The sequence below is a fragment of the Dryobates pubescens genome, chromosome 8 (assembly GCF_014839835.1).
Source record: "Dryobates pubescens isolate bDryPub1 chromosome 8, bDryPub1.pri, whole genome shotgun sequence".
Classification (NCBI taxonomy): domain Eukaryota; kingdom Metazoa; phylum Chordata; class Aves; order Piciformes; family Picidae; genus Dryobates; species Dryobates pubescens.
Window position 1 is genome coordinate 18385212 of NC_071619.1, and position 19830 is coordinate 18405041.

A 19830-nucleotide genomic window follows, 5' to 3' on the forward strand; every position below is an offset into this window, starting at 1 on the left:
AACCTGGGTGCATTTGTGCAGATATACCGCTGAGTCTCTATTGTTCCACCAGACAATCTTCTCTGTAATGGGTATTTGGGCGAGACACGCCCTATACACGTGTGCAAGGAAGAGTGTGGGCATATCACAGGGGTAACATGTCCAGTGGGGAGTATAAACTTATAGCCAACAGGTATTACTGGCCTGTGTAAAAACTAACAGCCTTACCCGTGGAAACAATGTCATAACTCTGCAGTTACAAGCAGTGAGTCACAGGGGCAAGCAAAGGTGCAGCGCCGCACCTTTTGGGAATCCTCTCTAGTTTTATGGAGCTCCCCACAGGATTCTCAATGGCAAGGCAGTGGTGTGAATGCACTCCTGAACTGTGTCTGTGAACAGATGCATGGGGGGGATTGTAGCAGTGCTCCTGTCTTTGTCAGCAGTTCATTTGGGTAGACCTGGGAATAAGGTGCTATGGCAGCCATACCACCTAAGTGCTGAAGAGAACGCAGCTGGTGAGATTGGCAGCATCAGTGACACAAGCGTGTGAGTGTACGTACAACAGAGTGGCAGCTGCTGTGATGTGTGAGACCAGAAGGTGTATGGCAGGGCAGGCATGTATATGCACAGAGATGCCACCTACCAATGGGACACTGCCTGTTGGGAGTACCTAAGGCATCTCAGGGAATGAGTTGTATATATACGGCATGATATATTTGTTGGGCAGTGGATGTGTGCTAGTTTCTCTGATACATGATGCAAGAAGGCGATACCTGGGGATGGTGGTGGCAGAAAGGGCTACGGTAAAGGAGATATTTCTAATGATAGCCATAATTTAATGCACTAGACTCTCCCCTCCTTTCCCCTCCCCTCCCCTCCACTCACACTCTTCTCCTCATTACCCAGGTTATCTTGTTTGGGTTAAGAGGCCAATTTCAACAGACTATAATTGAAGAGTGAAGAGAATCTGATAAGATAAGGAAGGGACATCATTCCTCAAGAGATCAATAGAGGTTTCATGTTCCTTCTTCCCCTGCTGTGTCCCTAACACGCTAACACTCTGTGTCCATGGGCCTGGTTTATTTCTCTGCTTGTCTGCAAGCAGAAAGGAAGGGTGGGAGTAGTGGGGGTGGGGAGGGTGCTGTAGGCTCAATCTGTCACACAGCTAGCGCAGGGGAGGGGGGCATAAGTAAGTGACAATGGGGACACTACTGGTGATATGGTTCCCTCTGGGAACCAGGAGAAGGCAGGGAGGTGACAAGCCTGATGCCCTTCTGGCTCTGGCAGGGGCTCAGTCTCACAGGGGAGGTGTTCACCTTTGACCTTTTATCTCAGTGTTGTGCTCTGCAAGGGAAGGATATTGATAATTTGTCTAGATTTAGACTTGCTTTTCCTAGTGTCTTCCTGCAGACAAGTGCAAAGATTTTTATAAGCGCTTACAGGGTGACCTCTCAGGGCCCCTCAGGGTGAGGGAGGTATATTACTCCTACCAAAAGGAGGGCTGGTAGCTGCTCCTGATTAGGTTTGTGTTAGAATTTGAGGTTCAGGCTAAATGGCCTGGTATCTCACAAGCCATTTTTAGGAGTTTTTTGGACCAAAACAATGCCAGACAACCTCCCTTAGAAACATGGAGCTGCTCAGCAGTGAATACAGTTCCCTTCATAGCTGGGCTGCCAGTGCTCCCATGATGGACAGGCAGAACTTCTTCCAGGCCTGGCTCATGCTCCTTGGCAGGAAGATGTGTATCTCATGCAAGCAATGTGAGATCTATGCAAACCCATGCGCTGGGCTCAATGATGCCTGGTGTGCACAGGCAGCGGGAGCAGTTCAAAAGAAGTCCCTCCAGAAGGCCCAGCCTCTCGCATCAGGCAAACACCGTGGGTGCTCCCCTGTCCCCATGGCTGGCATTGGGATACTTGGGCATGGGAAGACAAGCTGAGAGGTTAGCACAGCGTAGGATCCAATCTAGATCCCATAGAACAGGGATGGGCAATTTTCTGGAGAGCCTGAGACAGAGGGGTCTGGGGCTGAGATATCTTCTTCCAGCTGATTTCTCTTTTATTTTTAACACCCAGAGAAACAGATGCTGAGAGCAAGTCAGTCATGCAGTGAGCATGTGGCAGAGTTGGGAATACAACCCAGATCCCCCGACTCCCAACCTCAGGCTTTAACCACTAGACCATGCTTCCCTCTAAGCCACCTTGAACTTTCCTCAGTGAGGATGGGGGCTACTAAGCCTCTGTGGGCTGCAGTTTACCAAGCTGTCAGGAGTGTGCTCACTGGACCGCCTCACCAGAGACAGCCTTCCTCATGCACGTTAAAAAAGTTGAAAAGAAATTCATTTCATGGCCGGTGGTTGCTTAAAAAAGGCGATTCCAGCATATGTATGTGATAAATGTTAACTGTGCATTAATCGCATTAAAGAGGACCCTATAAACTTTTCATTTCTAATTAAATTCTGGCCGGTGATTCTGGCGAAGCCAGCACACTCCAGGCCTTTGTTTATGTGGAAAATTAAAATGCAAATACAATGGAATTTATTTCCATTACTAGAGTGATATGCTGGGCTCCTCTGTTTAACAGCCTCCAATTATTTTCAAACAGGTCTCTCTCTCCCTCTCTTCCCCTGCTCTCCCTCATTTTTTTTCCCTCCCCCTATTACCCTGATGCTACTACCCCAGTGTGAGGGGTGGGAGCTGGTAAAGCAGTGGGTGGGCTAAGGATGATGTGGTCTGTTCAAGGTTAAATGCAGGCAGGAATATAAGAGGAGAAAGGGGGGGAAAGAGTGGGAGAGGACAAACCAGGAGATAGGGGAAGCAACAAGGCTTGAGCTAATGCAAGGAGGAGTAAGGAGTTACTTGCTAGCAACCTCACCAAAAAAATAGAAGCTAAACTCACTGGCTTGCTAAATCCCAGCCACATAGATGACCATACTGGGAGGGGTCACAGGTCTTTCCCTAGTGGGGTATTTTGGTGAGAGGGCACAGAAACCTCTCCCTGGAAGCTTTCTGGATCTTTCACAGCCTTTTTCATAGACTTTGTCTGATGATGCTGCTGGTGGACCAAATCCTGATAGCTGAGGAAGCACAGAACGTGCCCAATGCCAGGTACATTGCCTATGCAGAGCAAATAATTCCATGCAGTGATGTCATATAATCATCAGCTAACAAATTACTGAACTCCCTTGTTCATTTCCAAGGGACCAAATGTGGCTACACGTTTTTTAGGATATTAACACACTATATGCACACAAGTTGGAAGCCGTTGCACAAACCCAGGGATTAATTGTGCTTTTTCAAATTTATCAACACATATATTTAGTGCTGAATGCTGCTGACATATGAGACACCTAGGCCAGGTCAGACATGAGAACACTGCCAGGCAGTCAAGCACAGATCAGAAGCATCTGCTCTCTGACATGAATGCCCTTCTAGGCATTAATATAGAAAGTCACACAAGAATACTCTTGCAAAGGCAAGTGTGCACTTCACTGTAGATGTATGTAGTCATTTATAGATACCTTCACAGACTCAGTCAAATCTATCTGAAACTGGACTATATAGTCTTGCATATATTCATGAAGATGTTTATGATATGGAGACTTGTCTAAAATAATAACTGAAGTCTTAGCAAAACTCCTGTGTGCACCAGAAGGTGAATACACATTTAAACACATTAACATAGCCTTAGAAATATGCTGACACACACACAGAATTAGTCACAAGTAAGTGGCCACAGACCTTGAAGCACGCAGCTGAGAGCCAGCCAGATGTACCACCCTGTGTGTCACACGTGCAAGCAGTGTACCCTCGGCACACCCTGCTGGCAGGGATTGCTTGGAAGCTGAAGGGATATTCTTTTAGTGCATGTGAGCATCTTAAGGAATCACCTAGTGTAAATGATCCTGCCCCAGCCGAGACAGGGAAACAAGAGAAGGACACATTCACTTACAACACTGAAAAGAAGCCATTACCCAGTCAAACAACCCAATCCCTGACATCATTATTCAATACACAGGAGCCCTGAAATGCACACTAACTCAATCACAGAGACACACGATTACAAAATAATACTGATGGAATCAATGAGACAGACATGCGGTCATACAAAGCGCACCCACCCTGGTGTTAATACACAATAACAGCTGCCCAACAAGTGAATACAAAACAGCCATTCACCACCACAATGGCAAAACACGGGGCTGCATTCTCAAAGGAGACTTGAAAACTCTGGTGACAAAACCCACCCTTGCCAGAGGGGGCTTGAAGGAAAACTGAGTGCATGGGCAAAATCGGGCTGTTGTCAGCCTGGCGAGTAACAAATAGTAAAAGCCTCAGCAAGGAGCACTCTGAGCACATTCATGTCCTAGTGAGGCTGGCAGACCCACAGGGCACTCAGGGTCATACAGGGTTGCACACACAACCTTTGAAATAGAGTGGTCCATTGAAGTAGCACCATTGCTCAATGACCAAAAATATTAGCACAAGCAGGGGTGCATGCCATTCAAGTGTCACCATAACACAACACAAGAAAGCAAACTCTACTGAATATCAGAAACACAACACATCCACACTGTGGACAGATGCAAATGCTGTTCCACAAACCCACAAAATTGTCTCAGACGTGCCTCTGTCCTTTTCCCAAACCACAGCAGCACATCCAAATCTATCACAGCACTAGTCTCCTTCCTCTTCTGAGAGGAAAAAAGCAAAGTGCCCACATAAACCATGCCCATAACGCCACAAATAAGGGACCTTCTGTGTGCCTTGCGGACTGTGCCAGAGCATGCTAACCCAAGCGCTTAACACACGGCCTGAACGGCTGGCTTTTGCAAATCCTGCATGATCTTCCTGGGAGGGAGACAGGGAACCTGGACTTTCAGTCCTTTCCTTGGCACAGCAGGCATCAACTCATCCCAGGCTGCACACACAAGAATGTGGCATTATTGAAAAAGCCAGCAAGGCTGGGGGAAGACTGCTGTTAGCAGTGTGTGCCTGTGCACATTTTGTGTACAGGAATTCCCCTTCCTCTACCAAGTGCCACTCTTTGTAGCCATTAAAAAGCCCAGGTCCTCATGCTGGGTGTTCAGTGAGTATTGATTCAGTCTGCAAGCAATTTTAATATTTCTTCAGGGACTTTCCAGCAACAGCACAAGTCATTAATTCACCCTCCCAAATTGCTTATTCAATAGCAGGAACATGGCTCCTGAATAAAGTCCCAGAATTTATGTGACTCACATGAGTCAGGAGGTCAAACAACTGTTATGGAGTGAAGTTAAAAATCCAAATAAAATATTGACACTTTTTTGGGTAGTGGAAGGAGGGGGAAGGGGGAAGGGAAAGAAAAGGTATTTAAAATATGGTTTTGTTGCAGTGCCCCCAGGATAAAGAATGGAAAGAGATTGAAGACAAGTTGGAATTTGTAAAATCAATGGGATTTATTGCATATCCACTTGGCATTTAATAACTCCTTCCTTTCCACCTCCCTCTGCTCTGTATGTGCACAGGGGAGATAAACCTTTCAACAAAACTACAAATAGAAAGCCACAAAGTACACAGATGGCCTCCTAAACACCGATACATGAAGACTGCTGGAGCATAGGCAAACATTACTATAAGGCAGTGTCATAGCTTTAGAAGTACTATTAGGACTTGGGATCTTGATTAAGCAAGACAGAGTCCATCACATACAGCATTACATATGCCCATGTAGTACCATATAATCTACGTCCACAGTCTCTGTGAAAACAAACCAAACCAAACCAAAAATGTGAAAAAAGGAGCCTGATCAGGTGCAGAGCCCATCATCAGGGTGGGTGGGTCAGGATCCAGGTTTCCTTTGCCCAGTTAGCATTTTCAGAGCTTAAGGATGCAGTCTTCTAGGGTAGGGAAAGCACACACAGTGACTAAGATTGGACTGTGAGAAGGCATTCATCTCACAGGAGAGACGCACAAACCATACAAGAAGAAATACTTCCACAGACACCACATGAGCCCGTCCATATGCAGATAGATGCACACATGGATACAAATATGTACATGCTTTTACTGAACTCATTGCTATTCACAAAGCACCACTGCCAGATTACACCCAGAAGTAGAAACATACCTGCAGAGTGACACACGTGCAATGATCATGCAAATGCACCAGCACATACTGACACAGCAGGGTAGCCTTGTACTGCTGTATAACCAAAAAGTTATGCAAACTCATGTGTTGCTGCAACCTAGGTTTTACTTACAGTGATATCTTTTTAGCTAGCTGCACATAAATGGATGTCCACAAATGCTCAAATGCATTCTGCACAAGCATATTAATATACAGGACCATGTCTTTATTATATTACACTCGTAACTGGTTCAGTGAAACTATGCCAGTTTTCTACCAAGGATCTGAGACTGTAGTAGTCATCAGACAACATTTATTCATTAGCACTAACTTAATAAAATCAACCACATATATATAGCTTAACCATCTAATCAGATAGTACTTCGTGGCTTGGGATATTTAAGTAGGCATTCTTTGTTTGGTTTTGTTTGTTTGTCTGGTTGACTTGTTAGGAAAGACTTAGGGCAGGCACTTTCTCTGAGTTGAGATGTTCCAAAATGCAGATTTTCAAGGGTGTTTTTACATTATGATAAAATTACTGTCTGACAGCATTTTCTTCCTAGGAAGACAAATATACAGTGTCAGTTTAAAATTAAGCAAAGCAATGAACAGTTTTAAATTTCCATGGTGAAGCTTACAAAAAATTAATCTTTTTTTTTGCATTAAAAATACACTCCTGTGTAATTTCTAGGATTGTTTTGTTTACAATTGATTTTGCACCTGCTCTTTAAATCTGGCAAGAGAGAATCTTTGGGCCATCTTATGCTACCTCCTGTCATCTTAGACTACAATATATTAAAGGAAAAAATGTAATGGTACTATATTTTTTCAAATACCACTCCCTGTGTTCCTCTGTAGTCCTCTGCCTATGAATCCTGATTTCATCTGATCTTGTTCTGTTGAAATTAGATCAAAAAATTAAATAGATGCTAATTTACAGCTGAAGGTACTCTGATCCATTAGGTGAATAGGTACTTAAGGGAACCATTTTGGAATAATGGAACTTGACAAAATCACTAAAGGTCTCTGGAATATTGTGATTTTCAGGAAGAATATCTTGTAATTTGCAATAGAGTATTCCACTGCAGAAGCTTAAACTGTAAAATTTGAATAATTACATATTTGCAACTCAGGTCTTTAGACAGTGTTGCACTTACATGTTTACCCTTGTTAGTGCCTGGCTCCATGTGTCAAGTTCTGGACAAATCAGTCTTAGAGCTATTACTAAAGCTCACAGGGAGAAAAGTTGCCAGCATGGGGATGTAGGGATGATGAAACACTTGTGCGTGTGGGAGGATCATGTAAACTCCTGCTCCTGGGAGGCTGTTTGTCAGTTGGAGTTGTTGAAGGAGTCTCAGCTGAGATGGTTTCATTGGAAGGGGTTAGGCAACAGGCTTGTTTACACAGGGGCAAGCAATAAAATAAATCTGAATTAACTTTCAAATGCATAGGTTAAAAGCATTAAAATATTCTTCAGATGCTCATTCAAAATCTGAGTGTCCTAAATTGAGTTTGGTTTACTTCATTTCCAAAGTGAATCAAACTAAACTGAATTAAAGGTGCTATAATTCCAAACTAGGGAGTCAGAGGTGTAACGTAGTTTAACTGGACTACTTCAATTTCACACATTCAGCTAAGTGAAAATTAGTTATCTTGCACATCCATAGCAGGTAAAACTCAAAGACTGTAAATGCCTATAGACAGAGACTGGATTCACACAAGGGCCAGGAAAAGGGGGGCCAAAAGTCCAGTGTACTCTATCAGCCATCACAATTGCAACAAAAAAGGTTAGAATTAATAGGTAGCTGAATGCTCACAGCAAGCCATAGCTCTGCAGTTAATCGGGTGGATACCAGATACACAGTTTAGAAACAGAGCAGATCTGCACTCACAAACTTGCACAGCTATGCAACTGTACACACAGGTATGGGCCTTATAATACAGCAAGGTTCCACATCAATTATGTATCAGTATTCAGATATGTTAGCTATTACATCATGAATATTATAGCCTTGTTACGGATGAGTTATAGCTGGTTAGTGACTTACTATTTGTAATAACTGTGCATTATTACACAAAAACACCCATATAGCTAGCTGGTGATGGTTACAAGCACAGATCTGAACAGCCTATTTGCCCATTAAACTCTGTTAAAAACTGTAATGGTTGAATAAATGTTTTTAATTCTTTCATGGGTCTGAATATATAATATGTGACCCAAATGTCTAACTCTACATAGCTACAGTTACAAATGCAGACCTATAGGGCAAATAAAAAAGAGTATGCACATTGTGTGGTAAATTAAAACATACAAGAGACAAATACTATTGCATCTGAGAACACAGCACAAATACATAAACATACACCTATTTTCTAAACACTAGTGCTGATAGTGACTTACATGAGACAAGCAGACAGGCTACAAATGTGTCTGTTAATTACCAAAAGATGGCTTTGTTCTATAAATATGAAAACTAAACTATCTTCTGTGCAGATGGACACCAACTTTATGCTGGGAGCCTATCTAGCACCTGCATACTGAAGTGCTCGCCCATGCCTGACTGCTTTGGGTGGCACGATAAAGCAAGAAATAAATAATACCATGAGAAGTGAGGACTAGAACAGGAAGGAAAAGATTCTGGTTCTCTGTGGAAATTTTCAGCTTTTCAATGTGGTCTTGAATCAGAACTTTAATAAGGTTCTACAGCTACATATCAGTAGTTAGAATCTGCTCTTTCCATAATATCAAAATATAATATTCTATTTATTTTATTAATGTATTGTCTCTCATTCACCCTAAAAAGGTTATTTTAAAGTTTGTTGGTTTGGGGTTTTTTCTTTCTTCTTTTCCCTATTCAGTTATGGTTTAAATTCTTCTCACAATTTCATTTATATACTTAAAACTCAAGGTGAAAATAACATTGAATCCAAACTGACATATTTCCAGCACTGGTCTGGTTTTGATTTTGATTCAGGGCAAACACCTTCTACTAGTAAGGGGTCCACAATGAAATTTTCACTAGTTCTGACAAATATTAAGGGATATACACACACACACAGACACCTCTGTACACTTACCCAACACATGCAAGCATGCACTGCCATTGAGCACTCTACAGAGTACAGTGCTGCCAAGTCCAGAAGTTAAAAAGCTCTGAGTCAATACCCTCCAACACAAGACTGGCAGAAAATTCACAAGGATGTAAATAAGAATGTATTGGTTTTCGTTCCCTTTGCCTCCAGTTCTGGCCCTTTGGGAGGCAGCCAGGTCCCACTTCCACCTGGTTTTTGCAGCCATGAAAGCCAGAAATACCTTGGTATTAAATGAAAGCTGAAATAACTGCTTATCTTCAAGATCTGAGGTTTTACACAAATACCAGATATGGCATAGTTTGCAAGAGAGTTGAGAATGTTATCTACATTTAGCCAGTTCTTCCCAGTTCAAGACTCCTTTCCTTGCACACACATGTATTCAGTTAATCAAACTGTATGTCCACAAGGAATTCAGCACAGACTCCTGAATTTTAATAACTGGAAATGGGCTCAAAGCAAAGCTTTCAATTAAAAGTTCCCATGCTTCAGATTAAGATATTTAACCTTGGCAAGCCTATGTGTTTCTGTAGGTCTTCTTAACTCACCTGCTGGCACAGCCGCTGTTCTGTCAGCTTCAGCCCGTGCTGTGTAGCAGTCAGCAGTGTGTTGGCAGCTCATGGAGCTGTGCCCTCCTCCAGCTCCATTCTGCTGCAGCAGTGCTGCTAGCAGGACCCAAGCCAGCCAGCCTGTAGATAACAGAAGATGTGGCTTTGAACTGCAGTTATTGCAGTGTAGATGTACTCTTAGAAGATGATTAATTCCTACAAGCATTTGCATGGCAGGAATCTTGTGCTAGTGAAGGGTCCTAGCTCCCAGCAATGCTTCTCTGCTGCTGTCTTCCTGTGCCTTGTCAGTTTTGAAGATTTTGGTCTTTTGTGGCAGATTATGAGTTCATTGGGGGCGAATGATGGGTCTGCAGCTGCTGGGATGGATGCTTTCATGGGTGCTGTGGGCTCAACATCTGCTCCATGCTTTCCTACGATAACAGAATTTTGACTTGATGCAGGTGGTTCCTTGCAGGCCTGTGTTTGTCCAAGATCAGTAGAACTCTTTCTGTCCATTAAGATTTCCTGAATTCACCTTAAACCTAGGCTGTCAAACATCTATGCCCAGGATCAAGTTTGCTTCCAATATTTTGTAAACTGTATGACATCTTCTAGATGTTTGGATTTTAATGAATTTCTGCTTTCCTGACTGTGAAGAAAGCCTTCCAAATGAGAACTGAGTGTAATAAAAGTAGAAACACCTGCCTGAGGACATTTCTATGCTGCAGTGACTGCTCGACTGCAGCTCATGTAGATATACTTTAGCCAGCTGTAAGCCAGTAGGCCCAGGTCCTAGTGGCTCTACTAGCCACAGCGTTGCATAACACAGGAGCTCTTCAAGCACACTTTCTGTTTTCCAGGTGAATTTTGCATCTTAACATAAATCCACTTGCATTAATGCGAAAATGTTTCTTAAAGTCTAAACCAGCAATTTATTCTGGAAGGCCAGACTAGGCAGCCTATATGTATGGAGCTGACCACTGTCAACCCCATCAGTACCAGTGGCATGAAGTTGTGTGTAACTGCTCAGCAAAATGAGCTGCCAGGCCAGCCCCCTGCCTGGCAAATCTCCCCCTCTTCAAAAGGCAGGTAGCATCATCTTTCTTTCCTTCCACCCCTCTTCCTTATGCCGGGACTTGTACCGTGTAGCACAGCAGAACTGGAATGGGTACAGATCTGCTAGAAGCTGAACGCTAATGCTCTGCTCAAATTAAATGAAATAAAACCATATGGTGTCATCATGGGTCACTGATTTAAAACAACAAAAAAATCCTAGCTCCTCTCTAAGCTCTTCACATAGTAAAACTGCTGCTGTGAATTTTGCCTCTCCTCAGAGTGCAGCCAAGAAATGCAATGCGAGAACAGAGCAGGATTGGGCTTTCTCTTGTGTTTGGAGTGAGCAGGCTACCTTGCAACAAAGTGGAACTTTTTTCCCCTGTATCTTCAGGCACGATGTCAGTGTAGCTCCAGTGAAGTTGATGGACCTACACAGATTAACAGCAGATAAGGACTGAAATCTTCTCAGGGAGGGCTCAGATTGTTTTGAAATATTTGTGAGCTCCCCATTTGTGACCTCTCATTTGGAAGCTTCTGGAAAATAGGTAATAATTCTTCATTCACCTTACATGACTAGCAATTGATCTAGTCAGTCTAATTAATCTGTTGTATTTGTGCTTATATACTAATGCAGTAGTACATAGTCATCTTTCTCTCTCCCTTTCCAAAAGTTAAGGAGAAGGAAATGCAATTTTTGTGTCAGAAGAGGGTCTGAATGTGTGAATATTTCTGGTGGCCCCTGAATATGGCAGAGTTTGGAGGCATTCTGCTGTCTTGGCAGGGAGTGCCAGAGCCTCAGGCCAGCTAGCAAGGAAGCTGAGTCTGCTGCTCCTGCCAATGTCAGCTGTTGTTCTGAGAGTTGCAAGTGTTGAATTAGATTGAGAACAGTAGGAGATACTACTGCCTTCCCCCTCCCCCCCCATCCTAATGGAAATTATCTTGTGGCTTTTGAGGAGGGGGCAACTGCAGCTCTGATCTTCCTAACTGCATCTGCTTCAAATTCAAACCCATTCACCAAAGCCAGTACTGCTGAAATACAGCTCCTGTTGCCTTTCCTACCTCCCTTCTCTTCACGTACAGCCACTGTCAGCAGGGTACATGTCATTTCTGCTTCAAGCAGGGGAACAAAGCCAATACTGTGCTACAGCTCGCTGAAGCACTTACTTGGCCCCTGTTATTAGAGAGTCTGAGCCCTTCACTCCTCCTTTCAGCTGTCCTCACTGTGCCCCAGGTGGCACGGCAATGCTCCTATCTTCACACTTCAGGCAGGAAACAGAGCACAGAGAGAAGTGCCATTTGTCCAAAGTCTTGATGAGAGGTCCATGACAGAGCAAGGAACTGAAGCCCTTTCCCTAAGTCGGATTAGGCACTAAGTAGCAGACTTTCTATTTCCTTACCTTCACTCTCCAAGTCCCTTGGTTATTCTTCCTCACCATGCTATGAAACTTGCTTTCTATTTTGAACTTTGTGCAAACGAGACTTGGGTTTTTTCCGTTTTTCCTGTGCTCAGCTGTGAATTGAACTGTATCTTGACCCATGCACAGAAACATAACACTCTCTCCTATTTGAACCAAAGCCATGTGCAGAGCTCACTGTGCCTGTGCAGCACCGATCTGCCGGTGGGATATTGTTGGCTCCATGGGGCCTGTCACCAAGGAACCTCTTCCCACCTCATGTTCTCCCTGTTTTGCTCTGGCATTCTTTGATAGAAGTGTTGCTGAGATGGTCATGAGCCCGCTTGTGGGAAGCAGTCTGATGCAGAGAAGGCATCACTGTCTCGCTTAGCTCTGCACCAAGTCCCCTGCAGGCTGGCTTGTCCCTACCGCCGGCACAGCCTATGGCTCAGCATTGCAGCCCAGCACTAATTAAGCAGCGCGGCACAGCAGGGTGTGTGTTCCTTGGCCATCACAGCCTCCCTTGGACACACTGCAGAGAAAAGGCTGAAGTTTCACAATGTTAGCCTTCCAAGAACCGCTTTAATTGCCCAGTAATGCACACCCTGGGGTCTTGTAATGTGCTTCTAATATGGAGCATTTAAAATATGAATGCTCCAAAACAATTACAAGGACTTTGGTGCTCTGCTGAGTGTATCCTTCCACTCTGAAAAATAATCCACGACAAAGGAATATTATCATAGTGAGGATATCAGGGCTTTCTGAAATCTGTCAGGGTGTCTTTGGGGCAGCAGGACACATCACTTTTCCACTTAGTGCAACTTCACACTGTTCTTCAGGATGAAAAGAATTGCTAGACTGGGACCAAAGATGATTCAGACCTTCCTCATCTCCCTCTGATCAGCTCTAGTATGATTTTTTTTTTCCCCCTTAAAATTTGAGATACTGTCTAAAGACTTTGCCAGCAATAATAAGAAAGGAGAAACCACGCAATATCTCAGGCAGTAAGAGAGTTTGAATAGAAATGTCAGAGGAGTGAGGGATGTTTCTTGTGGTCTGTCATTCTTTTAGCAAATAATTTCTGGACAAGTTTAGAAGTGATTTTTTACTTGTATGTTTACAAGGACTGAAAGCAAGTTCTGCTCCTCGGAAAGAACTATGGCTCAGCTAATTTTAACTCCTAATATTTCTTTCTACGACCTTAGCCAAATTTGATTAGAGCTTGTTACAACTGTAAACTAGGAGAAGGGATTTTTGTCTGTCCATCTGTATTCAGAATCAGCGAATGGAGTTGCATTAAAACTGCTGAAACTAACAAAACAGAACTCAAACATTGGGGAATCATGATCTAATGCTGAACGTTTAAGAAAATCAAAGGCATTTGGAAACAGACAGTTGGTTTCAGCTGGAGCTATATGCAGTATTAACTCTAAAAGAGTTACTATAAGCCAACTATGGCAACTCATGAATTCCAGAAATGGATGTATAATTCACAGTGTGATACTATGCACTGTAATGACATTATATGCCATCACTTAAGATAATATCGCATATTAAATTCAGATTGTGAAATGAGGTTCAGTTGCTTTACTGCAATCAAAGATCTATAAATGTCCTGTTGCTGAAACTTCAGAAGGTTACGTATTAAATCTTTGTATATTCTCCAAAACTCAAAGTAGACAACTTGTACAAAAAAATCTTTCCGCTGGAAAATGAAAATTGGGAATTCAGAGTAAGAAGCAGTTTATGTCCCTAATTAAAGACAAATGCTGTTATTGGAATCGGTGACTATGATGGAATTAGAGCAAGGATGAGTTTAGTCCAAAGTGACAGTTTTTTTTGGAGGAAAGAAAGCTATCCGAAAATATCAACATTCACTTCAAGAAATCAGCACTGCTTGACTGGTGTGTCTGGATCTGCGTCCCTTCTGCATTTGGGAAGGGCTCGGGAATTTTCTGCAAAAAGGCTTGTCTTTCTCCAGTGTCTAGAGGCAAGAACAAGCCATCAAAGGCCGCAAGAGGTGAGCAAGGTTTTGTCCCTTCTCACAAAGCAGTAATCCAGAAATCCTAGCTCTGAGGCAGCAGAGCTGGTTTATTGCGTATTTCAGTCTCTGGTAGGAGTGAGAAGCTTTCAGCAGTCCCAAAGTTTAAAGACAGTATTATCATTCTGCATCTGTTGCTACAGTACTAGGTCAGCTCTGTTCATCTTTCATCTGCTATTTCATTAAGTGGTCTCATGTAGGACAGACTCACTCAAAGCCTCTGAAAGCAGCAGCCGTGATGCTTGGCTATCCTGCTGTTTATCACTGTCCCTAAAGGAATCGACCCAGGGGGATGCTTGCCATATTCTGTACTGAGCGTTAGGGTGCTGAAGTTTCTCCTCTTACAACACTAGAATTCATTTGTGACTGTATGGCAAAGGAGCACTGCTGGGGAAAGCCTCTTCATGACTTACCACTTCTTTAAGCCATTGAAAATAACTTCTATATTTGCTGAGAATTATTTGACCCAAGCCACCGGGAGGTTGCACAACTGAAACTGCTCCCTTTTGCTCGCCATTTGCAGGAATTTTCTCTTGTCATAAACCCAGTTTCATTCTTAAGAGGGGGAACGTTTTTGGACAGAGCCTTTCACCTCAGGGTCACTAGATGAAATCTGGCCCTGGTTGGTAGTGACCGAAAATCATTATCAGCTGACAGCTACTTGGTGGAATGAGCTGGTAAGTCTCATTCCAGTTCCTAATGGACACGTCTCAGGAAACATAGCTACAACTGGCACTAACTGGCATTCTCAACCCATGGACCATGTACTGAATGGCGAAGAAAACTGAACCTTCCTCTTCAGCCCCTTGCCTGAATTTTTGAAGCGTTATGGACAGGCATTTTATACCACCATCATTTCCAGGCTGTTTTTACTCTAAATGGCTTTTTGAAACTTTGCAATTTTCATGCAGCATGATTCAGCACAGCCTGATCAGCCATATCAATGTAATTAAGATCATCTTATGGTTCCCCTCAGTAGAAGCTGAGCCGTCTGATGCTATGTCCCAGTATGAATGTCAAATCTGATGTCATATCTCAGCATGAATGGAACTGTCTGATGTCATCTCAGTGCTAACAGGATATTTTATAATATGGCATCTAAGGCTTCAGGGGAAATCTTCTAATCCATTCACTATGCTACACTACAATAGAATATAACACAGTATAATGTGTAGGTTATCTTTGACACCTTCAGGCAGATTTTGGGTAGACAGATGGATGGATGGATAGATACATTTATACAAAGTATACATACATTATATCACTCTATTGATTTTTAAAAAGTTCCAGGTCTGCCTGGCTATAATGAGATTTTTGAACTTCGTGTTGCGATCAATGAGGGGAATATTATTGGCCTGGAGAATTGATATACCTGCTCTCTGTGGCTTGTTCTGCTCCTGGACTGCCCCTGCCCCCAAGGTGTACGATTCCATCAGACACTTAACCTCTTTTACAGTGTCATCAGGCTAAAAGGAATCTAATAGTGACACGGGACTTGTGCTCAGCACTCTAGCACTATTGCTTTCCTGTCACAAATAATTTATAGCTTTCTATTTCCATCCCTTTGCCTGCACCCCATCCCCTCTTTCTGTTTCTCTAGGTTGGGGGAAATCAATAAACTCACACAACCAGAGTGGCACTTCAGGGGGTTTTAGGGGGAATGTGAGAGAAGAGAAAAGAAAAAGAAAAAAAACAAAGCCAAATGACCAGAAAAGAAGAAAAAAGTTGTATTATTTGCCCTAGCACAAACTTCTGAGATCAGTTCTTCAGCCAGTGTGAATCAGCATGACCTCAGATTCTGGCCCTGAGGTCCTCAGACACCTGAATAGATCCTCAGCAGATATAGATTTGGGCCCCCAGTACCACTGACATATATGGGGTGAGGATCTGGATCTCTGTCCCCAGCTAGAACCTTGACAGTCCCTGTCTCCAGCTAAATCCCAGTCAGCCTCTCCACTACTCACTCCAGCTACTGCCCAGACTTCATAATGTGTGTACAGAAATTTCCCAATGTGCTGAGGCAATATGCTCTGAAATACCTTTCTTTTCCTAAGAAGCTTTCACTCTCAGGACTTGTGCTTTTTCACAAAGACTCTCTCAATATCTCTGCCTATCTCAATCCATGCCACTCATTTGCTCTTTGAAGTTTTGCCTGCTTACTTTTTGAACAAATCTTTAAGGGAAGCTCTCGTGTGGGTAGGGAAAATGCATTATTTGCGTTCACTTTCTGGAGAGAAGTTAAAGCTAATACAATGCAGGGCTGAGAGTTCTAGAAACTCAGGTTGAAGAGCATTTGCAGCCTTCATCCTAATTAGAGAGGCTTGTCTTAGCCTCAGAAAAGAATTTGCCCTCCCACAGTTCCTCTGAGTTCTTTGGTGAAACAGATGTACCCAAGCCACAAACACCCAGCCTTTGCCAGGACTGGCAAGGGACCTTGCCAGTCATGTACTACTAGGTGCCAGTGATTTCTTATCACCACTGACCTCAGCTGGATTTCTGCTCCCATCTTCTCATTTATGAAGATCAAGAGCTTTGGGAAAACATCCATCAGTTCAAAGCATTAAGTGCTATGCCAGAAAGGTATTTTTTAGGTACACAACAAAATTAAATCTACACTATTTGTACAGCTCTTTTAGCTGCAAAGACTGCCTCGTGATCGTGCTGGTAGACCAGATCATAAATACTAATGCAGTTGCTAACAGACAGGAGATCCTAGCTTGTTCATTGAGCATCACAGTTATGCAGCAAATACCCAAATTTGGGGAAAAAATGACAGAGCAGAGCAAGGACAGTTCTCTGGGAACTGGACCATTAAAGCAGCAGAAATAGGACTACAAGAAGGCAAATGAAGCCACTCCGCTGCATCTAGAGCTCAGATCAGGCCTTCAGGTTCTGATACCTAGGACTGTGGGTATGTAAATGCACAGAGAAGGTGCACTAAGTTCTGTACATGTTTTGTTCTTTTCCAGGATCATCAGAACCAAAGTTCAGCAACCTTTTCACCCAACACCAGATGGGAGTGGGACAGGTGTGACTGCACCAGGACATACTATTGGTAAGAAGACTGGCATGACACAACAAGTAGAAATTAAAATGAAGCCTAGTTGAAGGAACAAATTCTGACAAGTAGACGCCAAGCAGAGCAAAAAGGAGGAGGGAGTAGGGGAAAAGAAACCTCAGTGGTTTCTGTTCTTTGTTTCTCTTACTACTGAAGAGAAGGGAATCGTGGCAGAGAAACCAGCCCAAGACAGGGGCTTGCCTGAAGTGATTTTGCCTTAACATCCATTTCACGTTCATGCTCTCTGCTTTGTCTCCCTAGAGAGAAGTATTTACCACTATCTTGTCTAAGCACCACCTTCACCTTTTGTCTCCTTACTTTGACTCCATTTTCCCCTCTCTCTCCCACTTTATTTTCTCTCCCTTTGCTGGAACTGGTGCATTTCTTAGAGTTAGTGATACACAGACCTGGGTAAGATATTCCTGATGCTTCGCAATCAAGTTTGTCATTATCCTGGCTCTGCAGTCAGGTATCTTAAGGGTGTATTTCACTGAGAAAATGCATTATCTGATGGGGGAGATGGGTTCATCGAGGTGAGCAGAAGGTGGAGTCTGTAATAAAGTGACCAAATGTCTCTTAGTCTGTTGTGTCTAAAGGTACTGTGCTAGATGTGTGATGAGATACTTTTCACTTTGTGGGCTCTGTGGTGCATATGTCTGTTGCTGCTAGCATAGCTTTATCAAGAACAGGAGAAACCATACAGTACTCTGGGATACTGTGAAATATATTTGTGGCTCTTTGATACTGTTGCTTACTGAAAATCAACTGCTGTACAAAGATTTACTGGAAAGTGCTGGTCTACATGGGACAGAGCTGGCAGATATAATCCTGCATATGAATTGTGTTCAGGAGAACAATGGAATTAATGGGCCAGAATGGAAGAGCATTTCTGGATGCTTTTTAAATCTGAACTTGCTCACTGAACTGGGAATCACTGACCACAACAGATGGAGTTGGCAGATATTATTCCTTTGTGGAAAAGTAGTGCAACATCTAGGGAATGCATTGTCTGAACTGGGACAGTGGTTGTGAGTGTTGCTACTGGAGTCTCTCATTGCTCTGCGATGTACTGAAAAGTGTGGATCTACATTAGATGGTGTTGACAGGTTCCGCTCCATCCTCGAAGGCTCATATTGGAGGTATTGATTGCTTCAGTTCAGTGCTTCATGAGCTGAATGATAGGTAGTGGTCTATAAGAGAATTGGGATATTCTCTCCATTATTGGGACACACTGGGACATAATGGGCCTGCCTACTAGATGCATAGTTCTGCTTGTTTTATACCATAAACCCCAAATTACCATGAAGCGATGATTTCTAATGTGGATGACTTCTCATTTCTGATATATTGGGAAATCATACAGACACAGAAGGCATCTGCCTGTTGACACTGGTCAGGGTAAAAGGGAGACACTAGAGTCTTACTAATTTAGGTTGGAGGATGTATCCCCAACTCACTATTTGTTCTACTAGGGAACTGAATGTATTGGCCCAGTGTTGAAGTGGTTGTAACCTATGGTAAGAAGGCAGTTTTTCAATGAGTGTTTTGAGTGGGCATGTAAGAGGCTGATCTGGCTAAGACAGAACATGTGCACTCCTGGTCAAAAAGTGCTGACAGGAAATGATCTGGCAAAATATGGATGGACTGGGAAGTCACTCAAGAATATGGCATGTGCAGGGCTGCACTCAGTTACCATAGCATGTGTTAGGAAGCCTGCTCAGAGCTAGGATATAACAATAAGGCTTAGCTTCCTGATAGAATACACTTGCTTGTATTGATGGCCCTTACTGGAAGGCTATGGAGCTACGGTAGGAACACACTGGCAAAGTTGGGATGCAACAACCCTAGCTGTAGAGCAAATAGGAGTCCTTCAGTGTGAGGGACTGGGAGTCTGCTTAATGCCCAGGCTTTCCTATGAGAAAAGTGGCATATGTAGCTTTCAGCTGGGGGCACCCTGAGTGCTGTGCTGCTCTCCTCATGGCCCTTTTTCCCTTTTCCTTTTGTCCAGTGCCCAGCACAGCATCCCCTCCCGTCTCCAGTGCCTCCAATGATCCAGTGGGCTCTTACTCCATTAACGGGATCCTGGGGATTCCTCGGTCGAATGGCGAGAAGAGGAAACGTGATGAAGGTAGGGGGAGGGGAGAAGCTCATCCTCCCTTTTATATTCTTTGTCCCCACGTACAGGCTCCAATTTCAGGCCAAGGTTTGCAGCTGCTCCAGGGGCTAGATCAGTTTTAGCAACAGAGACCAGTTCCCTGCCACTGCCCTGCTGGCTTGGAATGCTCTTCTTCCAAGGCCCTTTCATGACAGGCTGCATCTCCAGACATCTGCTCAGCAGGCAGAGAGCCGTCTCCATTGCTGGAGCTGATCCCAAGTTCATTCACTGCTGGAAATGGCTGGAACTGAACTCCCCAGGTGCCAGCAGGTGCCCAGACTTTGAACTGTGGGTAAACGTGGTTTCCCCAACTCATTCATTTTCAAACAAAATGGCATCTCAGAGAAGCACCAGCAATGTGGGACTTACCTTTCATTCCCCTTGCAAACAAGTTCCTGCCC

The 19830-nt window shown here is 43.5% G+C and overlaps 1 protein-coding gene across 3 annotated transcripts in view; it reads left to right on the forward strand.

Annotated features, from left to right (window-relative positions):
• The window catches only part of PAX2 (paired box 2), an 82561-nt gene that overhangs the window by 16553 nt on the left and 46178 nt on the right, over positions 1 to 19830 (forward strand). For all 3 annotated transcript variants that reach the window (XM_054163292.1, XM_054163289.1, XM_054163291.1), the window contains exons 4-5: positions 17186 to 17271; positions 19283 to 19402. In XM_054163292.1, the coding sequence (XP_054019267.1) occupies positions 17186 to 17271; positions 19283 to 19402 (206 nt within the window). The remainder of the gene's footprint in view (positions 1 to 17185; positions 17272 to 19282; positions 19403 to 19830) is intronic.